Genomic DNA, 21,208 nt, shown 5'->3' on the forward strand with positions numbered 1-21,208 from the left:
CTAAAACGTTTAATTTAATATGATAACAGAATACATAAAAACAAACAATAATTACTTCAAAGTTTTTATAGAAACTATAAAAGGATTTCAAAATAACACTGGTTTGTGCTGTGCGGTTGTGAAGCTGAGAGTTGTTTTTTTATTTATTTTTTGCAATAAGGACCATATTTTTAAGTTGCACAGTGGGTTACAAACACAACCACCCACACACAAGGAGAGTAACTGAGCCATGTTGGATTTGACAACACTTTATTTCAGTCAACAGGGGAGCTGTCTCTTTGCCCAGGCAGAAAACTGAGAACAATATGGCAAATTGAAAAGCTGTTAAAAGTAAGCCCACAGTAGTTCATTACACTTGTCGGGATTGTTGATGTTAGTAATGAAAACTCTGAAAATGTTTGACAAATGATATATTGAGCGAACAGTACATTTTGATTCCCATTTTCATAGCATCATTAGGCGAATATATCATACTGAGAAGCCCATTACAACCATTATCTGCATTAATCATGAAGCTACAATAGACATATCTTGAAAATCCCATATAAACAACATCATATCACTGTTGCAACATTAAGCTAATGTGAGTATCAGTGGCCTGGACCTTAGAAGCATCACTGTTTGAGTAACATACAGAACACCGACATATTGCTCTCACTTCAACACAAGCAAATTTGAAACGTAAATCTGCCCAAACTATGTGGGAAAATCTCAGCAGCATTTTCATTCACTGTGAACCAAAGAAACAGCAGTGGTTTAGATGCAGTGCTAATTCCACTTGAGACTGTGCTCATGGATCAAAGTGTCTACAACAATGCAAAGCACTGTGGTGCTTCAAACAAACTCATTGAATCATTTACCTTTAAACCATGTGTGGGTGTATACTTTCATTAATGGGGCATTGCTTACGAATGAGAATTATATGCACAGCTGCGTGATGTGCGTGAAAGCTTATATGCAATCAGAAAGTAAAGTGCCATATTTAATTTGACTTGAAATGCTACATCAGTCAATATAAAGGTGCAGTGATCTGTCTTACAGATACTGTAGTGCAGTTATAACAAAACAACACAGCTATCACATTTAGTATGTATGCGCTTTCATTTTAAACAGTATAATGTCGTTAATGCACAACACCTGTGAGCTTAATTCATAATTTACCCAAAACACTGACATTAACCAAAGGAGGCTGATATTTTATAAATATATAATACACAAATGTAGTTAAATAAAAAACAGAGGTCTGTATGAAAATGACAGTAAACACTGCATAAAAAGGCAAGGAAAAAATCAGTTAAATACTCAGAAATCACACAACGACGTACAAAAATAAAACTGTTGAAATAAGTTAATTTGTCCCGGTAAAGTATGATAAGAAACTCTTCACATTTTCCTGGCAGTGGTAAGATTGTAAGGAGGCTGTAAAAAGCGTTCATATCACATATACGTCAAAGGTACACTAAAGAATTTGTACAAAATCTGCTATTATAATTTAGTAGTAGAGGAATGATTGTATGTGCAATAGCTAATGGCTTACTTGGAGGGCACCATGTTCTTACCACCAGGCTCTCTGTTGAGATACGTGGCCCAATAAACCAGGTTAAAACTGCCAAAAAGCACTGGAAAGATTATGCGAGACATACGGTCAATCTTGCTGACGCTGTTGAAGGTCTTCAGTGCTTCTTTAGCCACTGGCAGAGCTTTACTGGGCTCCGCTGTGGCGCTCTTTGAGACTGTGGGCAGAGCAGAGTCCTTTGCAATGTGGGGCGCGTAGTTTGCCACGGCGACTGCATATGCATTATTCTTTTTGATAACGGACATCTCCTTTTTCTGAAGTCAGAAGGAATTAGTCAACACAATGGTACAGTATCAGTCAATGACATTAAGCTCAATGTTATAATAGTATTAAAAAAGAGACACACAATGTCTCACAGTGTTCAAAATGATGGGAGTTTAAAAGTTCAGTTCACTCAAAATAGAAAATTGCCTGAATATGTACTCAACCTAAGGCCATAGATATAGATGAGTTTATTTCTTCATCGGAACAGATTTGGAGAAATGAAACGTTACATCATTTCCAGTGAATGGGTGCCACCAGAATAGTGTCATGAAAACATCACAATAATTCACAAGTATTCCACCACTCCAATCCATCAATTGACATCTTGGGACGTCAAAAGCAATGTTTGTAATAAATCTATCATTAAGGTATAAATCCATTTTTAACTTCAAACCATTGCTTCCTTTAAAACTAGTCCTCTGTCCATTATATTGCTTTCTCCAGTGAAAACTTGTGTTGTGCAGTGTTGCCAACTCATTTTCAGAGAAAGTTGCTAAAGGAAAGTAAATTTGTTGCTAAATGACGTAGTAATGTCATTGCGTGATGACATCATTGATCCACTGGTTGGCAAGTGATGTAATTCTACATTCCTCCAAATCTGTTCAGAGGAAGAAACAAACTCATCTACATCTTGGATGGCCCGAGGGTAAGTACATTTTTAGCAAATTACATTTTTGGCTGAATTTTTCCTTTAACTGTGCTGAATTAACAGTGTTGATCTAAATATCCCCTCTTCTCAATGACAATAATCAAAGCTACCAGATGTGCTCCACTCCACAATCAAAGCCCGATCTGTGTCGTCATGGTTACCTTATCATTGACAATGCTCTTGCCATCCCAGGCCCAGCCGCGCTTGGTGAAGTAGTTTACAGTGGCAAACTCGATGAGAGCAGAGAAAACAAATGCATAGCACACAGCGATGAACCAGTCCATGGCTGTGGCGTAGGCCACCTTTGGTAAAGAGTTTCGAGCGCTGATACTCAGAGTGGTCATCGTTAGCACTGTAGTTACACCTAGACAAAAATATGAACATAAACAAAAAAAAAAGACTCAGTGAGTGCTGTATGTAGCGCATTAGTGCAGCATGCCTCTCTGCAAATAATTACCAGCATTTATGCCGTTCACTCATTTGTGGATAAGACAGCACAGATGTACACATGTAATCACAAATGCCCTGGGCTAATGATATGTTCATTTCAGCAGTCAGTCATGTGCCCTAAGTGGACCTCCTGTCTTCATTTTATGTAGATGATCTTCTGTTTTTTGTAACCAATTTTAAAGAATTTTTGCATCCTCTGGGAAAATAAATCAATCCAAATATATTCATCATTATGACAGATATTAGGGAGAGAACAGAAAATATCTTTTTGGGGTGATTTTATACATAAGTGCATCTGCAAGGAACATAAAAATAATGATAAACTGACTATAAAAAAAGAATTTTTACTCTGAAAATCTGTTTAAAGGCAATATATATCATTATGGCAGAATGATTTGGGGAAAAATTTGAAAAATTTGAGTTTACTCATAACAAGAACCAACTCAAACCTCTTTCAGAAATCATAAAGTGCACAGTTTAGAAAGAAAAATCTTCCCACTGTTTTGAACCCATTCAGTATGACTATAATATAGTAATAATTGGTATGAATACTTTCATTTAGCAAGGATGCATTAAATTGATTATTTTTTTTCAAATAAATGGATAATGGCTCTTTTAATAAATTGCATTTTAAAATACATTTAAATAAAAAACAGTTATTTTAAAGTCTAATGATAATTCACAATATTATATTTTTGAACAGATAAATTCAGTCATAGTGAGAGATATATTGTAATAGTGTTATCCTTACAATATAAAATACAATTATTTGGTGTTTAATAAAAATCTTTTTAATTTTTATATAGTAGTACAACTGTAAAACCTTTCTTTATTGTCAAATGTTAAACCATTGTGAACCATTCAGTTTTCTTGCAAATAAATAAACGTGCAATCTGGTTGAGCCATTTGCTATCTGTGCTGGTACTGCGCTGCACAGTGCATAATTCAATTTTGCCATTGTGATTTTTTTATTTTATTTCATCATGGCAGCATTAACTAATCAAATGATGGCCAAATGATCACATAACCAGCATTTTAAAAAGCCAATTTACAGTAGGTGACTGTATCACAGCGGTGGAGTGATGATGTACAGTCCTCGTAATGTGTAACTTACACGGGTAGTTTACTGCAACCCCCGCAACTGAGCACTGATGCAAGACGTAGAATTGTGGTGTGCAAATTACGTTCAGCAATTCATGAGTGTTTACTTCATTTGCATAATTCCTTTAGTAAATTGGCCACTAAAACAACAAAGCATGTGAATAAAAGACGCTATCAGCGTTTCATTCTTAGCGAATTCCCCCTGTGAGTCTGTGTTTAATTTAAATGTGTTTTGGATACTCATGCTTCCTCCCACTGAATGAACAAAAATACACACATTCACGCACCTAACTGGGCAAATTTTTCACCTACAAAAACACAGAAATCAACACGGAGGCCAATTTTTATAGCTGTTTGCCTTTGCTTGCAGCCATTTCAAATTCATCCCTTGAGTTCAGAAGGAAATTAAAATTGCTAGAGAAAATCAAAAACTGCACACATTCTATTCTACATCAGCTTTACCCATGACTGCATCAGTAATTTAATCAGAACTACAAAATCAGCATGCTAAATTGATTTTTCATCGAAAAGATGTACACAGCCAACAAATAAATGTGTCATAGTAAACTGAATTAAAAACCTTTCCACATAATGTTCTGATTGCACAACACATGCTCACCCACCAAAAACAGTGCGTGCTGGGACAGACTCTCGATTGAGCCAAAAAGAGACTTGGGATAAGATGACAGTCATTATGCAAGGCAGGTACGTCTGAATCACAAAGTACCCAATCTTCCTCTTCAGATGGAAATGGGCAGTCATCACTGTATATTCACCTACACAGCAGGAGAGAAACACGAGTAAGGGAAGAAAGATGGATAGCAGCATATGGATCCAGATCATTTTGGGACTGCTTGCTTACCAGTACTTGACTTGATGGTTTCCTTGCCAACAGTCTGTCCTGTTAAGTCATACTGGTTAAGTCTAGAACCATCTGGAGCTACTTCCACCGATAGGGTGGCATCACGTGTCCAAACATACGTCACCTCTGTCAGAGTGTAAGCATCTACACACAGACACAATACATTTAAATAAAACCCAAATACATATTTAAATAAAACCCAAAGCACAGACAAGACACTAAGCATCATGGGAATTAAAGCAATTGATTAGCATTTTTGCTTACAGCTGCCAAATTTAAGTGGACAGGAATGGAAGTCCATTGGAAAGTCCTCAAGATGCATCGGGCATTCTGCTTGCACTGTCAACCTGCACAAATACACAAACATTAAAAACAGTCACCCCTTAAAATGATGTGTTCTTACTAGGGCTGTCAGTTTAATTCATTCATTTAGTATATTTAGTTGTAAAAATCATAAAATGTATACAAAATGAATTTTCCCACCATCAGAGCAACAGATAACCTCCATGCCACACCACATTGAAGCAGCAGCCCCAACCAATTATTGAGTGCATAATTAAACTTGCTTTGGAGATCTTTAACATTTCTGCTTTGGTTTTTTTTTTTTTTTTTTTTTTTTGATTGATCTTTGAGAAAATATAAAAAAAATTTGAGATGCTGAATTTTTTATTTTCCTAAGCTGTAACTCATACCCATCAGAATAATAATAAAAAGTAAAAAAAAATCTTGAAATATTTCATTTTGTGTGCAATGAATCTATTTTTTTGATTTACAGCTGTCTGATTTAGATTTTTTTAATTAAATTACAAAAATAAAGAATTCAATTTTTTAGATGCACCTGTATGTATATATATACACACACACACACACACACACACACACGTATGTGCAGTGATGTGAATAACGGCGTTATAAATAACGGCGTCACTAACGGCATTACTTTTTCCAGTAACGAGTAATCTAATTGATTACTCTTCTCATCTTAATAACGCCGTTACCGTTACTGCCAAAAAATGCGGCGCGTTACTATAACTGATGATGAAGCTGTTTTTTTTTTTTTTCATCAGACCAACTAGATCTCTGAGCGAGAGGCAAATACTTTTTTTTTACTGTTCTTCCTTGGTTAGTGGGCAGAGCACGAGACAAGCGCATAAATGCTGACGATTGGCTGAGGTAGAGTAAAATTTCATTGTAAGCCAATCAGAGGTAGAGTTGGGCGGGTGTTCGAAAGCACGCATAGTAGTGATGGGAATTCGGCTCTTTTGACTCAGCTCACTGAAAAGAGCCGGCTCTTTGGCTCACAAACGGCTCTTTAAATGACTTTGACTATAATATTTAAATTTTTATTACATAATTATTTAATTTCTATAGGCTAAATTTGAAAAAACAGAGTCGGCTCTTCAGATATGCGAGCCAGCTCCAGAAGTTCAACTAAAAGAGCCGGCTCTTAGAGTCGCTCATTCGCGAATCGCGAACGACTCATCAAAAGCTCATTCGCGAACGAGTCGATCCATCATCACTAACGCTCATTCGCGAACGACCCATCATCACTAACGCTCATGAATTGCGAACAACCCATCATAACGCATAGTCGTACAGGACAGGACACACAAGGAACAACACAAGCCAGTCAGTCAACGAGAGACAGGTATGGCGACGAGCCCAAATAATCCAAAAGTAGCCTTCTCTAAATGGAAGTATAGGCTATACATTACTTTTTCCTTCAAGAAATTAAAGAAACAATAAAAGGAAATATCAAAAGTTCCCAAACATCTATCGTGTTATTTGCATTGATCCACTATATAAACATAATATCTACATACATGGCATTTGATTGGAGGCTAGTCTCACTTTGTCCCACAGCAACAATTTTTTTTAGATGTGTGTACAATGTTTCATGTTTCTGTTAATAATGTATTGTATTAAGTGTCCATTACATTATAATATTCAGATTTATCATAAATAATTGAACATGCACATGTATTTTAAGTTCCTTTAAAGAGGGGTAGAGGTGGGGTCACATTTGAGCATTTAAAATTAAATTTTACTTGAAAGTAATGCAATAGTTACTTTCTTAAGTAACTAGTTACTTTTAAAATTTGTAATTGAGTAGCTAATTTAGTTACTTTTTGGAAGAAGTAACTAGTAACTGTAACTAATTACTTTTTAAAAGTAACTTGCCCAACACTGCGTATGTGTATGTATTTCTATATTTATATACATAATAAATAAACAGTACAAACACATATATCTAAACACAGAAATTTGGATGCAATTAATTGTTTGACAGTACTAAAACAATTCTTACTGACTCCAAAGGTTTGAACGATAGTGCAGAAATGGTTTTTGGTCTTAAGATTTTAATTGATTTTTTAAGGACTTTTCTTATCAACTGTTGATATATGTGATTGATTTTGAATAGTTTGATGAATTAATCAGCATTAAATTAATTTATTTGATAATTCTAGTACTGGGTACCTCATGGTGTACAGTAGAGTGCCATTCTCCATAATCCGCAGTAGTTTGTTGGGCATGGTCATGTTGTGAGCCACAGATTTCTTGCCGTTGTGAAAGAAAGTGTCTGGAGTCCAGATTTTACTGGCCATCAGGTTGTTGAGACGCAGGATGTTCATTGGCCCGTTAAACTTCAGCCGCTCGTCTGTCCAGCGCTGACGGAAAAACACATCCACTGTGTATTCCTGAGAATGGAGTGACATACCAGGGGAGATAAGAGTGCAAGAGTGCAAGACATTCTGCAGTGCTGATGTGTGCATCAGACAAAATATACCTGACACAGAAAAGATATTTTCATTCAGTGTGGGATCCAAAGTCTAAATGCTGCTGTTAGTCTATTTCAACTTGGTTTTATTCAAAAATATATTATTAGGATAACCACTTGAAAAGTTGAGTTTAATTTATTAATTAAATTATTAATCATTGGTGCATTTAATTTATCAAAAGAGACAGTATAGACATGTATAATAGTAAAAAAGATTTATATTTTTTAACTTTCTGTTCATCAAAGAATCCTGATAAATATGTAGCAACGTTTCCACAAAACTATTACGTTGTTTTCAACATTCGCAATAAGAAGTGTTTCTTGTGCAGAAAATCTGTATATTAGAATGATTTCTGAAGGATCATGTCATAATGAAATAATGGCTGCTGAAAATTCAGGTTTGCCATCACAGCAATAAATTCAAATGTAATGTTTTAAAATAAATGTTAAATAAATTACATTTTAAATACTTTTAATTATTTAAATAAAAAAGAGAAAAATATAATTTTAAATTGTAACAGTATTTCAAAATATTATTGTTTTTACTGTATTTTTGATACCTTAGTGAGCGTAAGAGGGGGAAAAAATCCTTCTGACACTGAACCTTTGAATAGTAGTGTATATTTTAGGATTATTAAAATATACTTGTAGTATTTATATATCCTACTTTTTTGCTTTAATGGCATATCATTTATTTCTAGATTTAATCAGAATCAGCTTGAATCAGAAAGAGCTTTATTGCCAGGCATTTTTACACATTTGAGTGATTTGTTTTAGTGACAGAAACTTCCACAGCACAACAGAATGACAGTGACCGACAAGACACAGATAAAAAAATATAAAACATATTTAAAGAAAATATACAAAATGGGCAATGGATGGTATTTGTGTGTACAGGTACGTTATGTACTAATGAAACTGAAATTAGATTTTAAATCTCAGATATTCAATGTGGTCTCAGAAAAGTATTAAAAGTAAGACTGAATGCTCTCCCTCAGTAAGTGCCAGCAACTTCTTAGTTCGCTCAGTATGTTCATTGTCTGTGTGTAATGTGTGTTTCATCATCCTCACTATAGTACTAGAAAGTGGCAAAGTGTCAGAAGCGCTCCACATCACTGATTATATCCCAATCCCTCGGGCACTGCGCTGCCATGCACCGACCCCCGGGGTGAAGGCGGGCATCCAGTTTCCATGGCAGCACAGAGACAGAAAACACAATGTTATGTACGTAAGCGATAATACTTATTCACTTCCACACACTCATACAGGAGAGATAATATTGTGTGACAGTACATGCTGTCACTGGAGTGCCAGGGCTTCCCAGCAATCACAGACCCCATCTGTAATGCTTCATTTCCTTCTCATTCTTCCATCCATCCTGCATCAACTTTCACAATGTCAATCATACGGAATGGAACAAACCTATTATGGGTCCATACTAAGTTAATTCCAGTACTATTATAAAATCTAAAACCTTCATCTCGGACAAACTTTGAGGAAAGCTTGCCTGGTTATTTGATATTCTTGCTAACGTCTTGCAACATTACCCTCCATTATGCAGGAGAACTCCTCAAGCAAAAAGACAATTCTTGTCACTTTCCATTCTGTCATATCAAAACCACACGCCTGAAGGGAGTGGCACAGTAAGACAGATAAAAATAACCTGCTTTTGTGATCCTCCATAGTATATGTCTATTTTAAGGCATTTTAATGTTCAAAGGAACATGAAATTGTGGAAAACTAGACTGATCATTCAAAAGGAAGAGGGCAAATAGCAAGATTTATGTGAAACAACACTAGATTTAATACTGAAGATTTAGTATATCTTTGACCATATCAGGATCAGTTACAGCAATATTATAAATTCTTTAAAGGGGTCATGAACTGAGAAATCTTAATTCTCTTGGTCTTTTGATATATAAGAGGTCATTGTGCTATAAAAACATTATGTATGATTTAGAGTTCAAAATTTTCTCATTGGTCTAAAATGAGCTTATACTGAAGCCAGTCTTCCAGAATGACAGGTTGTGGAATGTGTCACTATATGACGTAATAGTATGGATAAACCAACCCGATCTCATGAAAATAAATTATGGCAAATTAAGTACGGCAAATTAATAAAAAATATTGCAGTATTGATATGCAAAAATTGATAATGCACGTCAACAAATTTCTTATCATACGCATGCGTAAACTGCGTATTATATTCACGTCCTCAAATTTTGTATCATATCCAAGTGAAAACTGCGTATTATATACACATCAACAAATTTCTTATCATATGCACCCGAAAACTGCGTATTATATGCATATACAGTATAATATGCACGCCAAAGTCCATTTTTATGTATCAGTACCACTGGTTTCTTGTCACTTAATTTTTCTTTAATTTTACCCTGGATTCGTTTACAAACAAGGCACAATTCAACACAGGATGTTCTGAAAGAGTAAAACTAAAAGATATGCCAAATATATTGGTTCCGACATTAATGTCACTGATTTTATTACATGGTCACTATTGCTTTGTCTCTTCTTACAGATGATTCGATATAAGTATTTATGTGATTTTGACCTAAATGACAGCAGCGTTCATCTATAAAGGATGTACTGTCAAACGTTTTCACAACTGTTAGCAATCATAGCAGTGGGCGTTTATTTCAGAGTCTAAAATCAGATGGGTGGGTTAAAAAACACGACAGAAAAATAGCCAGTATGATTCAGTATGAAATATCCAAATGATTTTATCAGTCATTTTTTTCTATTTCTTCTAAAATAAATGTCAAGAAATCCAACTATCCTGGGCTGCGTTTCCCAAAAGCTTCGTAAGCCTAAGAAGTTCATAAAAACGACCGTACCTCTGATCTTAATATAATGGTCTGTTTCCCAAAAGCATTGTAACTTAAGTAGCACTTGAAAATCATCGTAGATCTACGAGTGCTCTGGAGAAATCGTAAAGCCCTAAGTGCATCATAAGAAGACAGATTTATGCGGTCACCTGCAGGACAATCAGCAGATTACACCTTTAACTTGATTCAAGCACAATGTGATTGTGATTAAGTGCTACTTAAGTTACAATGCTTTTGGAAAACATACCTTAATATTAAGATCAGACGTACGATCATTTTTACGAACTTCTTAGGCTTATGAAGCTTTTGGGAAATGCAGCCCAGGACAATAAGCAGATTACACCTTTAACTTTATTCAAGTGCTTTATTCATGCGATTGCAAATAAATGCACAGACACTATTTAACTGAACAGAGATGACATCACTGAATTCAATGATGAACTGCCTTTAACTGTCATCTTTCATTACTGACACACTGTGTTCCTAATGAATGATGTTCAGTTGCTTTGACACAATGTATTTTGTTTAAAGCGCTATATAAATAAAGGTGACTTGACTTGACTTATAGTTATATTTGAATTTATAAATGAAAATAATTAAAAAGTGAAGAAAAAAATTCACATCTAAATTAAATGACTGAACAAAAAAATTATAAAAAAGTAATGTAGGAAACATGCTTCAAAGACTATAAATAAAACTATCAATGACTTACTGACATGTAGCCATCTTAGGCCTGGAAATAAAATCTTTACAAATATACTTATAACTATTATATTATATTATATTATATTATATTATATTATATTATATTATATTATATTATATTATATTATATTATATTATATTTGAGCTCTCTGTAATGCAGCATTAGGTTAACATTTCAATAAACGAGCATGTATCCTACTACAACTACGAGCCATTCTATAAGGTGACATTTCAGCACTTGACGAATTAATTTAATTAATTACATTGTAATTGGCCTGGATTCAGTTTTTTTTTGCAGTATAGTATAAAGTTAGCATCAATCATCTTAGTTGTTGCCATAATTTATATATCTACAATAGCATTTAAAAGTTTGTGGCATTTTTTTTTTTACTGCAGTATATTTTTTTACTGCAATATATTGAAATAACTTGTAATAATGGTTACAAATATTTCTGTTTTATTTAATTTTTTAGCAAATAAATGTAGCCTTGATGACTGTAAGAGACTTAAAGGTGCCATATGCAAAAATGGAGGTAAAAATATCCATAACATGACCTACACGCATCAAAAGAATGAGAAGAAATAAGGGCGATGATGTCATTAAAAAAATGTCAAGTTATAGTGCTGCAGAGATATCAACCTTAATTAGCATTAGCATACTAGCCCCGGCCCGGCAGGTGTCGTAATACCAGTTTCGGCCATGGGAGGCGGTATGCGGGCAACATAATCACCAGCCAACCTGCAACGAATACACGAATAACTCGCACGGCTTGTGGGCGTGCCTGAACCTGATGTCAATCATGTGGAAAGTACAGCCCACTAGTTCATTTCAGTCCAGGGAAGAGAGAGAAAGGATGGCTCAAGCCCTTGGCAAGAGACCACCACCCGCTACAGGGAAATAACCGCACTCGGAATCACAAATCAAATCTGATAAGAAAAGGAGCCGAACCAGAGTAAACATCGGCACTGCTTTTAATCGCTGGAGACAACTGATGGACCTGAAAGAAATGAGGTTCGACTCCGAACTTGCAACATTTCTTTTGGATTGGTAAGATAGATGCTGTTAGTATTTCGCTAGAAGTTTGTTTTATATGTTTGTGTATTTGTTTTCGGGAAGTTATAACATAGAAATGTATTGAAGGCTGTTCGATAAACGTGCTAATGTTAGCGATGGCTAACCGTAGCTGCGTTTGATAATTAGCTAGCTATAACTTAACGTTACCCATTTTATTATATCATAACTAACCTGCTCTGTCTAGTCTGTTGGTCTCCGTGTCCTCTTTGATTCGTGGTTTTCTGTGCGTGAAAAAATTTATGTGTGGCGTGAAAGCGTGTGAAAAGAGTCAATTGCGTGTGTCTCACGGTGAATGCTTGAGAGTTGGCACATTAGTTCCCAAGCAGAATAAAGGACAGGTTGATTATTGCTGTTTAGCGTTAATCTATGATGTGTCCCTGTTTGCGTACAGGGACATAAAAAATTAATTAAAAGTGATACGTGGACCAAGGTGTCTGAGATTGTTCATTTTAAGTAAAGGATCCTAATATTTCGTGCACAACAATATTTAATGAGGTTAACTTATAACTCCTTGTGGTTAGTCTGCACGAGATCAACAAGCTTGTTTGCTTTGCGGCCGCTTTAAATACAAAATAAGCATTCGATATACTTAAGAGTGTCTGAGCGCTCACAAATCTTTCTGCAGCGTGTAGCAGTCGATTCTGTTTGAATTCTGTTTGATTTGGCAACATTCCCGCATGCAAATACACCAAACACACCTGGATGTAAGGAAAGCAAAAAGGGACAAATTTCTTGTTACACTGCAGCATAGTAAAATGATTCTCACACTCCCGTTTATGTTCTTTTTTTTATTATTCATCTTGCAGTTGTTCCGTTATTTTTGTCTTATGTTTTTACATTTCAAGTTGAAAAACCCCTCGTCCTAAATTTATTTTCAAGTTTAAGATTTAGGACGGTATTTTGAACTATTTGACTTGCTGTACATCCAGTCAAACTTCTTGCGCACGCTAGTTCTGATCGTACGTATAGTAACTCGGCAACTACGCAACAATTGTAGTATGTTTACGTAAAGGGGAACAGACATTCCGAGGGGAACAGAATCGACTTCTACACAGCATCGTGAGCAGATCGGCAAGATTGATTTTTGACGCTCTAGACGCCGGCGGTGTGAGCGCACAGTTAGGCTTCGGCTATGGCTGTAGGGTTGTTGTGAAAGTAGGGGTGGAGCATAGAGACTATGCCATTTCTCGTTTGTTGCTCTAGAGTAGACTAATTCACTTTATTGAGGCATACTGCCCCCATCTGGTATGGAATGTGGAGTATGACTTGATTTTTTTTTGCCAAACATTACAGATGGCACCTTTAATGACTTAAGATAAGGTACCGTACATTTAAACATTATTTAGGATGCACAACTAATGTTACAGAGCAGTGATGTGTTTGATATTATTTACAAAATAGAATCTGACAGGTTACTCATCGCAGGTGATGACTGGAGAAATGAGAAACACTGTGGATTCAAGCAATGTACTCTGGTAAATCATGATTTCACAAAAACACCCACCTGACAGAAATACCCAGTGTGATGATCGTCCTGACATATTACAGTATTTAGGAACAGAATTTTTTCTAGTACAGGATAGTGAGAGTGTTCAGTGGGGTTGGGAAAACACACCACTGGCCAGTAAAAGATGATACATAATTAATGAATGAATGAAAAATCCCTTTTCTTCCATCTCTTTCTCTATTCTAAATATTTGAGAGCAGACAGTGTGAAGTGGGGGAAAAGAAGAGTACTGAGAAAAGCTTTTAGCCAGCAGCAGGTACCAAATGCTATGAATAGACAACAGATGGAAAACAAGGATTGAAGGAGAGAGAGATGATGTGGTATAAAAGGAGAAAAAAGTGAGATAACCAACACGAAAATATAAAATATTTCTGATAAATATTATCTGACTCTCACTATACAGCACACAAATCATCTAATGTGAGAAGCGGGATGTCTTACCATGTCCGTATCTGATACTGGTCCAAAACTGGTCACATAGATATCGGTCTTCACCTCCGTCACTCGATCTATGTCACACAGCAAAATTAAACTCCAAATTACAATGTTCTCAACAAGGAACTCCTCTTTTATAAGTCTACTCAAGTATAACGTGCTATATGGTTGTGAACGACTTTAATTTCAGCCTGCTCCTCACATAAAACTACTGAAGACTTGGAATATTGCAGATGAGTCATGAGCATTTTTATGACGGTGTTTTTTGAAGCTTGATAAATCCACATCCACTTTCCTGGATGGGAACCAGAAGCTCAGATATTCTGCCTGAGATTTCCTTTGTGTTTCACAGATGATGGGAAACTAATTTGGGGTTCAAATGACATTGAGGTGAAAAAAGACCTGAGTTCACTATTACTTTAGCTTATCTTTAGTGGAACCATGGCAACACTTCATTCTGGCTCTTGGCTCGACCGCATGTCCACTGACTCCAGAGAATGCGTTTTTGTGTGCTCGTCTCTCTAAATCTCAAAAAGGAACCACTCATAAGAAATCTATTTGCCTCATTGTGGGCATCGCTCGATCCATGATGTCTTATATTTTGCCTAGCTCAGAGCTTCAAAACATTAACAAGGGCCACATAAATATATAATAACACTGGCAGACGACACAGGCAGGGTTTGTTGATTGTTAAGTGGAGATGAGATTGCTGGCTTATTTAGACAGGCATGGCTCGAAATTTCTCAGGTCATCAACGCCTCATTATAATTAGTTTATCAGTGGTAAAATCAGGTCAGAGTGACAATGCACATAAACAATGAGTCACTTAAATGTTTTACACATAATGACACATTTTTCTAATTTCAGCCATTATTTCTCATCTTGTTGTGCTATTTATAAATTTCCTAAACAGAAACAACAACATCACAGTAATTTAGCTTATTGATACATCATAAAGTGCATATAACTGTAATATCAACATCAGGAAATGTGACACAGCACTGATTCCCTAGGTGTTCTTACCTCCAAGACCAGGTCTCAGCCTGTTGTCATAGCCATCAAGCAGTCGGTCCAAGATCCGTGTGAAGAGGGTAATGTTGTTTTTAAAGGCATCTGAGCCGGATACATCTGTCTCAGAACTACACAAGATACATTTGGCATCTCAAAAGTCTGTTACATAAACATATGCTACTGAGCTGCATGCAGAAAAAGCTGTTTTCTATAAACCTCGTCCCATAAAGTTATGAGAGGACGACCATCTGGCAAAAGCACAAGCATGACAGCTGTACCAAAACACCTGAGACTACATCTTAGCAAACTTGTCTCCAAACGCCCAATCTATTAATGATTCCCTCTAGGTGCGTTCATATTTACGTATGTTTCTATAATTCGCTTTTTGTAAATATTCATTTTGTGATCAAAAGTATGTTTGAAAATATTGAAAAAAAAAGATTTTTGCTCTAAAATATTATCAAAATGATTATCTGTGGTGGTAATTCAACATGCTGTATATTAAGATGAACTGCATTGAACTCAGAACATTCAGTATAAGGGGCAGTTCACCTAAAAAAAAATGACAATTCTGTCATCATTTACTCACCCTCATGTCCTTTTAAAACATGCCTGACTGATGTTCCTCTGTGGAAGATTTTTTGAGAAACGTTGGTAACCAAACAGTATTGGTGACCATTGACTTCCGTTGTATGGACAAAAAACAAAACATAAACGATTTTCTCCAAATGTATTTTATACTCCACAGAAGAAAAAAGTTATACAAGAAAATAAGAAAAAAAGTTATACAAATTTGGAACAACATGAGGGTGAGTAGGCTAAATGATGACAGAATTTTAATTTAGGGTGATGTGATATTAACTTTAAACTAGGCTATTTATTTATGTATATTGTAATATATAATTATACTGTTTCTTTCTGATAGTATTGTAAATGGTGACAATAATAACAAAAAGATTTCTGACTGACTCAGCGAGGGAGAGAGAGGTTGTGATAATCACACGTTTATTGGGCTTTATCTTGAAATAATATAAAATATCCGCGCGCTCTCTTGAGAGAAAAAAAGAAATTGTTTTTTTTTTTTTTTTGCTTACCATGCACGCCATAAAGCCAGCAAAAACAGGTAGACTAGAAATCCATGCGAATGACCCCATAGCCGAGTCATCGTTGAGTTATTCCCTGCCAAAGAAGTTATTTCAGTCTTCAGGTCTGTCTTACAAATTATTTACATGAGAATGAATCAAGGCAAAACTTACAGTGACATTTATTTCTGCTTGTAAGCGTTTTGCGTTTGCGCACACGCATGTTTCCAAAACGCGCACTAATGACCATAAACTGGAACAAGCGAGGCTTTTGTGTTTCAAAAGTTTTACATTTTGAAACTGTTGCAAATATAACAGCCATGCCTACAGCGTATTTACATTTTAAATGAGATCAATTAAACCTGTTCAAACAGAAGAAGAATCATGTATAAAACTGTCACTGTCGCTAAGTTTAGATGTTCAAAATGTTCACAGCCCCAGGAAACTGATCGATAATTTACAAAACCAAACAAAAAATTTAAAATATACAACAAATTACCTTGGTTTCACCGAAGCGCAGCTCCTTTGAGACAAAAAAAAATAAGAAAAGTTGTGCCCCTCCAGCTCACGCTTCCACAGGCGTCTCATCCGTAGATTCACGGAGACTCCCAGGGCGCGCGCAAAGGCATATAGACTGGCACGTGAGCTAACTGATAAGTGAGATATGCCTTGCCTTCTTCTGTGGATCTTTACGGAAACAATCCAGGTGCGTCCCCTAGTAACCAAGAGTCAAGACACAACCCGTCTGTATAGCCTAAGCTGCTCATGTGAGGGCTGAAGCGGCTTGTATGAAATCCATATAGTCTAGGCGTGAGCCTGGAGAGCATCAAGTAGCCAAAAGACGCAAGAGGGGACACCGGGTCCTAGAGCCAGCACAGCTCACACTTTTGAACACTGGAGAGCGCATGGACATCAGGACTACACATCAATTACATTTATTCCACCTGTTGGATAAAATAAGTAATAGTAGCTTATAAATCATTTTGCCATTTCTCACTCTTATGTCATTCCAAACCTGTATGAAATTGTTTGTGTAAAATAAGAAAATATATTTTGTCCACGCAAAGGAAGCCACTGGTCACCAAAATGGTTGGTTGCCCTTATTATTCAAAATATATTTTACTTACACTCAAGCATAGTATTTCTTAGATGTTCAAATGTTAGCTTTCTGTAAGCTCACCAAGGCTGTATTTATTTGATTAAAAATACAGAAATATTGTTAAATATTATTCAATTTTAAATTCCTTTTTAAATTTTAATTGTAGTATATTTTCAAATGTAATTCATTCGTGTGATGACAAAGCTGAATTTTTCTGTGAACCATGATATTTGTTTTAATTCTCTGATTAAAGTTCAAAAGGACAGCATTTATTTGAAATAGAATACTTTTTTAACATCATAAACATTAGAAGATTATATTTGAACAATTGTATGTGCCCTTTTCTGAATACAGTATATATATGTACAGGTAATAACAATCATCAGGTGTACCAATCCATGTATAGAGACCACATATGAAGTGTGCAAGAGATTCATATCTCTATCCAGTCTCGGTTCAATCCAAAATAATCCATGTCATACTTAACTTCTGAAAATAGGGCTCTTGCATCCATCACTTAGTCTTTGTCAAATCATCATGTATAAAACATTCTGTCGAAGTCGTTACATTGTTGACAAGTGCAGGACCAAATTAGTGATTCTTGTGAAAACCAACAAGCAGCCAACTCGTAAGACATACATTATATTTTTTAGGCTCAGCCTTTTCATGAATATTCAGTTCATTCAAACATTTTCCTGTATTGCTTAAAACTATCCTCTTTCTCCTGGAGTTGCCGGTTTAGGATGGATGTATAATAGGTTACCTGTGTGCTGGTTCAGTAGTCCAGTAGTCTTTCAGCACTGTGCTCTTGGATTTAAAATTTACTCAGGTCATCCCAGAGTTTGCATTTTTTTTCTTTTGTGTAAAATTTAGCATTTTCTTATTTTCTCACCATGGATCCTCTGTAGTTTATTAGTGGCATCAGAATGAGAGACCAACAGCAGATAAAGACATCACAATAATCCACAACCCAACTCCAGTCTATCAATTAATGTGTTGTGAAGTGAAAAGCAGTGCGTTTGTAAGAAACAAAACCATCAGACACAGTCATTTCAAAACAAACTCATCTACATCTAGGATGGCCTGAGGGTGAGTGCATTTTCAGAAAAACACAAAATTCATTTTGGATTGAGCTACTGCTTTAAGCTCAGGATACTCTGGGGGAACTTTTTTATTTTTAATAAGTGAACAGTAAGACCCTGAAAAAAATCCTGCAGCCCAGTGTTGGTCAGATTCTATTCTGAAACCAAAGAAAAGACAACACATTGTTACAAATATCAAGTGCCTATTCTATCGTTCAACACCAAGCAATGTTGGTTGCAATATATTGACATTCCATGAGTTCAATTTAAGTGTTAATTTGTGACTTTATACACAGGCCAATATATAGAATGATTAAAAAATGTAGGTTTGTTTCACACCCTCAGATAAACAAGTACATGTGTGTTTGTAAAAGGATACATTTATAGTTTTGTTGTTGTTGTTGTTTCCTTTAGAGACACACAAGCATTTTAATGCCATTGTTGGTACCTGCATGAGTGAAGAATGTAAATGACCTCCATCGGCTAAACCCAAGAACCTGGAGTTGAGATTATACTGCCACCTGCTGCCCAGGACATAATGTGCTTCTGCGGAAATAGAATTAAAACCAGAATCAGAATTTCTTTTGTTAAACACATAAAGTAGCTAAAAAAGGCCGCCCTTAAGGTAGTCAATGATGTGCTTTTTTTAAGTAAAATGACATTTGAATGTTTCCCCAAAACACCTTCTTCCCACTGTCACCCTCACACAGAGGACACCTGTTGAAGTGCTCCAGAAATTGCTCTGTAAACCTCATTTCTGAACATTTCTTCTAATGTTTTTTTTTTTTTTTTTTTTTTTATGTATTTATTTATTTTTGCATCATCTTTGGTTAGTAAATTACATATTTTTATTCACAAGTCATTCTCTAACATAGTTTTACTGCTAACTGAGATGATTTCAATATTGCCACTTGTCAAAGCTTTACCACAGTGGAACCGAAGTCATGTATTTACCCATAGGGCTTTTTTACAGATAGTAACATCAATAATATGATTGCAGTTATTTATTTATGTGAGGTGTTTATGGTAGTATGATTGTATTTATATTTAAATAATAACATTATTTATTATTTTCAGAAAAATAATAAAGCTATATTTTACGGAAAGGGCAACAAGAAAAGTGCAGAGTTGGATGTCATGTGACGACAATGAGGATGAGTTAGCCTTCAGAGACCATAACAATGAGAGTGTGTGCATCTCTATATGTGTCTGTATGTGTGGCAGATTTGGATGGAAATTAAGATTTGATGCTTCAAACTGTAAAAGAGATGTACATTTCAATTGAAAAGGAAATCTTAATTTAATAGAAAAACTACTTTTTAGCTTTTTATTGTAATAAAAACTTATTTGAAAAAAATACCTGATGTTAGACCATAATGCATACCATATATAAATATAAAAATAAATATATGAATAAATAAATATTGTCAAAATTAAGTGTTTCATGTGAGCGAAAAAAAAATTGTAATAATAATATTTGACATATTTGTCTGATAACTGAACAAATGGAGAACTAAGAAAAGCACACAGAACAAGTATTTATGTTTTCACCTGAAAAAGCTCAAATAAACCCCCAGTAATCTCATGTTTGGCACACATGGAGAAGCAATCGCCTGGGCATTTGATCTTATTTTGTGCAGAACAGAAGTGAGTCTCTCATGCCAGCATGTGTTAGCAGACTGTTGTCAGCGCGGTCTCCATGGCAATGCATCACACACCTCGAGACGCATTTGCAGGAAGCTGACGTGATGGGTTTGTTATTTCCCTAAAAATGAGGCATCTTGCGTGTTTTTGTACGTGTTTGGATCAGGCTCTGAGTCACCATGTCACTGTATGTGTCTGATGACTGATTAATCAGATGGAAGGATAAATATAGCCTACATCCGAATGATGCATTCTGAAATACAGTGAGAGAAGGCAGAGAAAAACAATGAAGTCGGTCCTTATTTATGTAGTATTTTTTCAATGTCTACTTATGTATTTGCATAATGTTTACTTATTGACTTTTTTCTTTTAAAGAAATTAATACTTTTATTCAGCAAAGATGTGTTAAATGTGATAGAAAAGACTTGGATATTGTTATAAAATATTTATATTTTGAATAAATGTTGTTTTTGGCTGAAAATTCAGTGCTGCGTCACAGACATAAATGCTATTTTAAAATATCTAAAAATAAGAAACCAAAAATTGTAATAATATTACATAAAATTAAAGTTTTTCAGTATTTTTGATCAAATAAATAATATTTGCATAAATAAAAATCCTATTGATCCCAAACTTTTTAATGGCAGTGTATATATAGTTTTTATTATTATTTTTATTTAATTTTTAAATGTTAGTTTAGAAAGAATCTTAGTAATGAAACTAGGGGTCCTCCCTGGGCAAGAAATAACTAACCATGATTAACAAAGAAGGTAAACATTCGATCAGTTTAAGAAAAAACAATTATGCTTTTACTGTATGTTGTTGTTGTTGTATGTATGTATGTATGTATGTATGTATGTATGTATGTATATATATATATATATATATATATATATATATATATATATATATATATATATATATATATATATATATATATATATATATATATATATATATATATATATATATGTATATATATATGTATGTATGTATGTATAATTTGATTGGTGGTAACAGTTTGAAAGAAAAAAGACAGAA

At 35.0% G+C, this 21,208-nt stretch overlaps 1 protein-coding gene across 2 annotated transcripts; it reads right to left on the bottom strand.

Moving 5' to 3' along the window:
• Positions 1-232: 232 nt before the first annotated feature.
• gabra2a (gamma-aminobutyric acid type A receptor subunit alpha2a) lies at positions 233-17,198 on the bottom strand. Of its 2 annotated transcripts, XM_052571801.1 has the most exons (10): positions 16,842-17,198; positions 16,355-16,439; positions 15,273-15,388; positions 14,256-14,323; positions 7,381-7,601; positions 5,167-5,249; positions 4,903-5,046; positions 4,664-4,816; positions 2,651-2,853; positions 233-1,830 (listed from the first exon to the last, which is right to left on the bottom strand). In XM_052571801.1, the coding sequence occupies exons 2-10, from the start codon at positions 16,423-16,425 to the stop codon at positions 1,534-1,536; spliced, it is 1,356 nt and encodes a 451-aa protein (XP_052427761.1). In that variant the 5' UTR covers positions 16,426-16,439; positions 16,842-17,198; the 3' UTR covers positions 233-1,533. The 2 variants fall into 2 exon arrangements, with proteins under 2 accessions (XP_052427761.1, XP_052427762.1); XM_052571802.1 differs by lacking the exons at positions 14,256-14,323; positions 15,273-15,388; positions 16,355-16,439; positions 16,842-17,198 and adding an exon at positions 8,753-10,343.
• Positions 17,199-21,208: the final 4,010 nt, after the last annotated feature.

The sequence above is a fragment of the Carassius gibelio genome, chromosome B13 (assembly GCF_023724105.1).
Source record: "Carassius gibelio isolate Cgi1373 ecotype wild population from Czech Republic chromosome B13, carGib1.2-hapl.c, whole genome shotgun sequence".
NCBI lineage: Eukaryota > Metazoa > Chordata > Actinopteri > Cypriniformes > Cyprinidae > Carassius > Carassius gibelio.

Coding starts and splice junctions, on each gene's coding strand:
- gabra2a (XM_052571801.1), bottom strand. CDS start 16,425: ATGACTCGGCTATGGGGTCATTCGCATGGATTTCTAGTCTACCTGTTT. Junction 5,250..7,380: donor ACTCTACTGTACACCATGAG/GTACCCAGTACT, acceptor GTATTTGTGCAG/GTTGACAGTGCAAGCAGAAT. Junction 5,047..5,166: donor TCCACTTAAATTTGGCAGCT/GTAAGCAAAAAT, acceptor GTCTGTGTGTAG/ATGCTTACACTCTGACAGAG.